A 4,431-nucleotide genomic window follows, 5' to 3' on the forward strand; every position below is an offset into this window, starting at 1 on the left:
TAGTAGAGACGGGGTTTCACTATGTTGACCAGGATGGTCTCGATCTCTTGACCTTGTGATCCACCCGCCTCGGCCTCCCAAAGTGCTGGGATTACAGGCTTGAGCCACCGCGCCCGGCCAAAAAAAAAAATGCTTTTTAAAGAGTGTATATGTGTTTCTGTGTAGATATGTATCTGTGTATACTTTGAACAAAGAAAGGCACCCAGAGGAAGATACATTTATCAAATTTTAATAGCAGTTTTACTGGTATATGCATATATCACTTTAAATATGTGTAGTTTATTATACATCACTCCCCCCAGAAAGCCATAATAACTTATACCAGGGATTATCTCTGACGGTCGGATCATAGTATATTACTTAAAATTCTATTGGCTGCAAATGACAGAAACTCAGCTGAAACTTCCAAGGCAATAACTGAATTGCCCAGATCCTTCTTTATGCATAGGTGGATCCAGGGACTCAAATGCTGTCTTTAGGAATCTGCCTCTTCGTCTCTTGGATCCGCTGTCTTTGGCAGGTTCATTCTCAGGCGGTCCCAGGCCTGCATCTCATTGGCGCAGCATCCAAATGGGAAGAGAGCAGCTCTTTTTCTAAAGGTGTCAGCAAAATCCCAGGGCTGACTTGGGTCACGGTTCACCCCTAACCTGGTAAATCACTGTGGCTAGGGGAAGCCCTGTGTTGATTGGCAAGGCCAAGGTCATGTGAACAAAGAGAAGAACCAAGTCACTTTCAAGATTGTCTAAGGAAGGCAGTGAACTGCAAGAACGGGCTGAGCAGTTCCCCAAGGGAAACCCAGGGCCTTGTTGCCAGACTAGGAGACACAGAACCACTTATGTCCACTCCAAGAGGGCCTCCAGTCTAGGTCACAGATTTCTGTAATGACTGCATTGTTTATCATTAACATAGATTTCTCTTGCAATGGCAAGGGGAAAATAAGACTCCCCTCCCCTTTTTGTTCTTTGAGATGCTCTGTTGCCCAGGCTGGAGTGCAGTGGCGCAATCATGGCTCGCTGCACCTTCAACTTCCAGACTCAGACAGTCCTCCCACTTCAGCCTCCAGAGTAGCTGGGACCACAAGCATGCACCATCCATGCTTGGCTAATATTTAAATTATTTATAGAGATAAGGTCTCTCTAGGTTACTCAGGCTAGTCTTGAACTCCGGGGCTTAAGCAATCCTGTCACCTTAGCCTCCCAAAGTGCTAGAATTACAGACAAGAGCCACTGCACCCAGCCAAGATCCCCTTTTAAACAACTGATTTGGGTTGCGTCTGGTTATGACAATCGAGATAATTAAATGATGAGTGTTGAGAAAACAGTACAGCCCAAATCATGTCAGAGTCCTTGATCATAGTGGGCGTGAGAGGAATGAACAGTAGTGAGAGGCGGGAATTGACCTTCTCCTTCTTATAGATGATTAAAAGTGTGTACACCTAAGGCCCATGGGGCCTCAGACAGTCTCTGGGGCTCAGGGTTGCCGGAGCAATGCTCCCGGGGAGCTGGGCCTCTGTCAAGGTCAGCCTCCGCCTCTCAGCCTCCTGCGCCGGTGTGTGCTGCACCCGCGCCCTCAGTCAGAGCTTCCCTGCGTTCCGATATCACACTGCTCTGTTTCTTCATTTCAGGGTTGCGCTAAGGACATGGTGACAGACTTTGATGAGAAACATGATGAGTATTTAATATTGCTTCAGCAGAGGAACCGGTAAGAGAAGCCGCTCGACGGCAGCCCTTGATATTAGCCAAGTAAAAATCTATTTAGATTTATTAACAGCAGGCAGGCCCTGCCTCACATAGGAACGGGATGCGGAGTTCCCCTCCACTCAGAGGCTTAGAATATTATCTGCAACCCCAGCTCCTATTTCTCCGTTCATTGGTTTCATTGCGTCTTTTGACTGAGCTATAGCAGACTGTTTGACGTGTAAATACCGCCTCGTCCCTCCCTGCTGCTGTCCTGGGAGAAGATAGGGTTGTCAAAAAAAAAAAAGGCTTGAATTTGGCAGGGCTTGTGCAAGAACCACCTGAAGAGCCCGCTCTGTGATCTTACAGGCTTTGACGGCCCCTGAAATCTGAGCCTATAATCATGTCATGTTATGCAAAGATGGAGCCATTTTACATTGGCGTTTGAAGTTGGTCGATAAGTCATTTGAAGTTAAAGTAGGACTGATTTTGTCTCTGGAGTGCTGGTCCTTGAAAAAGCTTGCAGTAGGTCCAGTGTGTAGCGATCAAGGTCAAAGCATCATGGTCTGGTTTGAAAGAGCCGTCATCTCCTCGGTTCCTTTGTAGGGCTGAGGAAGTTCATTTTCAGTTCACTGTAGTTTGTCTTCAGGCCTCAAACCTTGCAGTAAGCTGGGGATTTGCAAATTCAGATGCTAGGGGGGGCCAGACTGTGAGTGGAGCCAGCTCAGTGGGACCATGGGTACCTGAAGCTCCCGTCTCCAAGCTGCTTGGCCCAGGCCAGCTGTCTGTGAGACCACAGTCCCCCCCTCCCACCCACCCCAGCCTGGGTCCTGATCCTCCCAACTCTGCCAGAGAAGCTGGAGATGTGGATTTGGGTTGCAAAATCTCCTGAGTTTTAAAATGTTGGTATTGAATTCAAATTGAAGCACCGAGCAAACAGAAAAACAATGCAGGCCCAAAGAACTGGTGGGAGGAGGGGAAGAAGGGATGGGCTTGAATATGGCCCTCTGTGTTATGGGAGTGGGCTTAGGGTCTTGCAGACTAGAGAGTCTGGGGTAGGGAGGTGTCACTCTGCATGTGACTTCAGCTCCGGTCTCACTAACTGGACTCAGTGTTATCAGCAGGGGCTCTGGTGGCATGTTGCATGGGACAATTTTTTTTTTTTTTTTTTTGAGATGGAGTCTCACTCTGTCACCCAGGCTGGAGTGCAGTGGTGCGATCTCAGCTCACTGCAGCCTCTGCCTTCTGGGTTCAAGTGATTCTCTGCCTCAGCCTCCTCCATAGCTGGGATTACAGGCGCGCACCACCTCACCTGGCTAATTTTTGTATTTTTAGTACTGACAGGTTCACCGTGTTGGCCAGGCTGGTCTTGAACTCCTGACCTCAAGTGATCCACCCGCCTCTGCCTCCCAAAGTGTTGGGATTACAGGCGTGAGCCACTGTGCCTGGCCTGGGACAAAGCTTTTGTAATCTCACAAATTGCAGTTTAGCATCCCTGCCCACCACCCCCTTTACAAAATTTCATTAAGATCCTAAATTCCATCTATGACAGCACCCACCCACTTTCCAAATACCCATGTAGTAAGGCAGCGCCACCCCTGGTGGAGATCTTCTGAATAGACAGCCTCTCCAGGGCCAGGCAGAAATGCCACAACAGTGTCCTCTTTACCCAGCAGCTCTGTGCTCATCCCCCTCCATCCCCACATCCACCTCAAACTAAAACAGTGAAGGCTTGTGCTGATTAGACCGACGTGGGTTTCCGTCGTCATTAATGCCACGGAGCAGGATGTTTTATTCAATCTCTGGCAGACTGGATGGTGCCACCGAACACCTGGGTGATCGTTTAATCATCTGCATGTGACTTGTCTGGGGAGAGGCTGTCACAGTTCCTTATGAACAAATTGTTTCTCATTAATTGGGGGATCAATAAGTGTGTGATCAAAGAGGCACTGGCTGGTAGTATAAATGAGAATTTCCAGAGACAAGGTTATAGCACAGACGATTAAAAGCTATATCAAAACTGAGTTGCCATAAAATTTGGGGGGACATGTTGTCACCAAGAGGAAGCTGTCATGATGACAGGAAATCAGAAGATAGAGCTGGAAAGAAATACCTTCAGTAGAGACTCGTGAAGAATGGGAATCCCCTGAGCCATCGTCCAGCAAATTTCAAAGGTGCCTTTTGCAGAGTGCCAGCCCTCTCACCCCATCATTTTACTTTATCTGCACACTAACCAATGGGGCAGAGTTGCTGCACCCATTTTACAGACAAGGAAGTGGAGGCTCCGAGCAGTGAGCAACTTGCCTGAGGTCTCGCAGCTGGGAAGTGGTGGAGCCGGGGTGGACTCTACAATTTGCTTGATGTCATAAGTAATCAATAGGAGAAAAAAGGCTGCTGGGATTGCCAGTGGTCCTAAGTTAACTGAGGATGGGTTTTGTGGGAAGAACTGCAATTTACTTGGAAGTCTAGTTACAGGACCAGATAGAAAACTAGTCTCTGAGCTTTACCCTGGACATGGAGGGAGATGAAAACCCAGGCTGCTTATCCAGCATGTCTGTAACCTGAGAAGAGGGGATGTAATAATTGGAGTGAGTTCTGAGCAGAGATCCACCCAGAACACAGCTGCCCATAAGAAGCTGGGCAACATTTTTCTCTTGTTTATTCAGCAGGATTTCACTGAGTACCTTCCAAGGCCTGGCGTTGCCGTTAGTGCAAAGGGAAGCATTGTGATAAGGAAGACACAGACTGTATTATT

The 4,431-nt window shown here is 48.0% G+C and overlaps 1 protein-coding gene across 1 annotated transcript in view; it reads left to right on the plus strand.

Moving 5' to 3' along the window:
• The window catches only part of LOC108308567 (katanin-interacting protein-like), a 102,531-nt gene that overhangs the window by 70,463 nt on the left and 27,637 nt on the right, over positions 1 to 4,431 (plus strand). Inside the window, exon 3 of the mRNA XM_017534445.2 lies at positions 1,625 to 1,701. Coding sequence (XP_017389934.1) covers positions 1,625 to 1,701 — 77 coding nt within the window. The remainder of the gene's footprint in view (positions 1 to 1,624; positions 1,702 to 4,431) is intronic.

Source organism: Cebus imitator, unplaced genomic scaffold (assembly GCF_001604975.1).
Source record: "Cebus imitator isolate Cc_AM_T3 unplaced genomic scaffold, Cebus_imitator-1.0 Scaffold85, whole genome shotgun sequence".
Taxonomy (NCBI): domain Eukaryota; kingdom Metazoa; phylum Chordata; class Mammalia; order Primates; family Cebidae; genus Cebus; species Cebus imitator.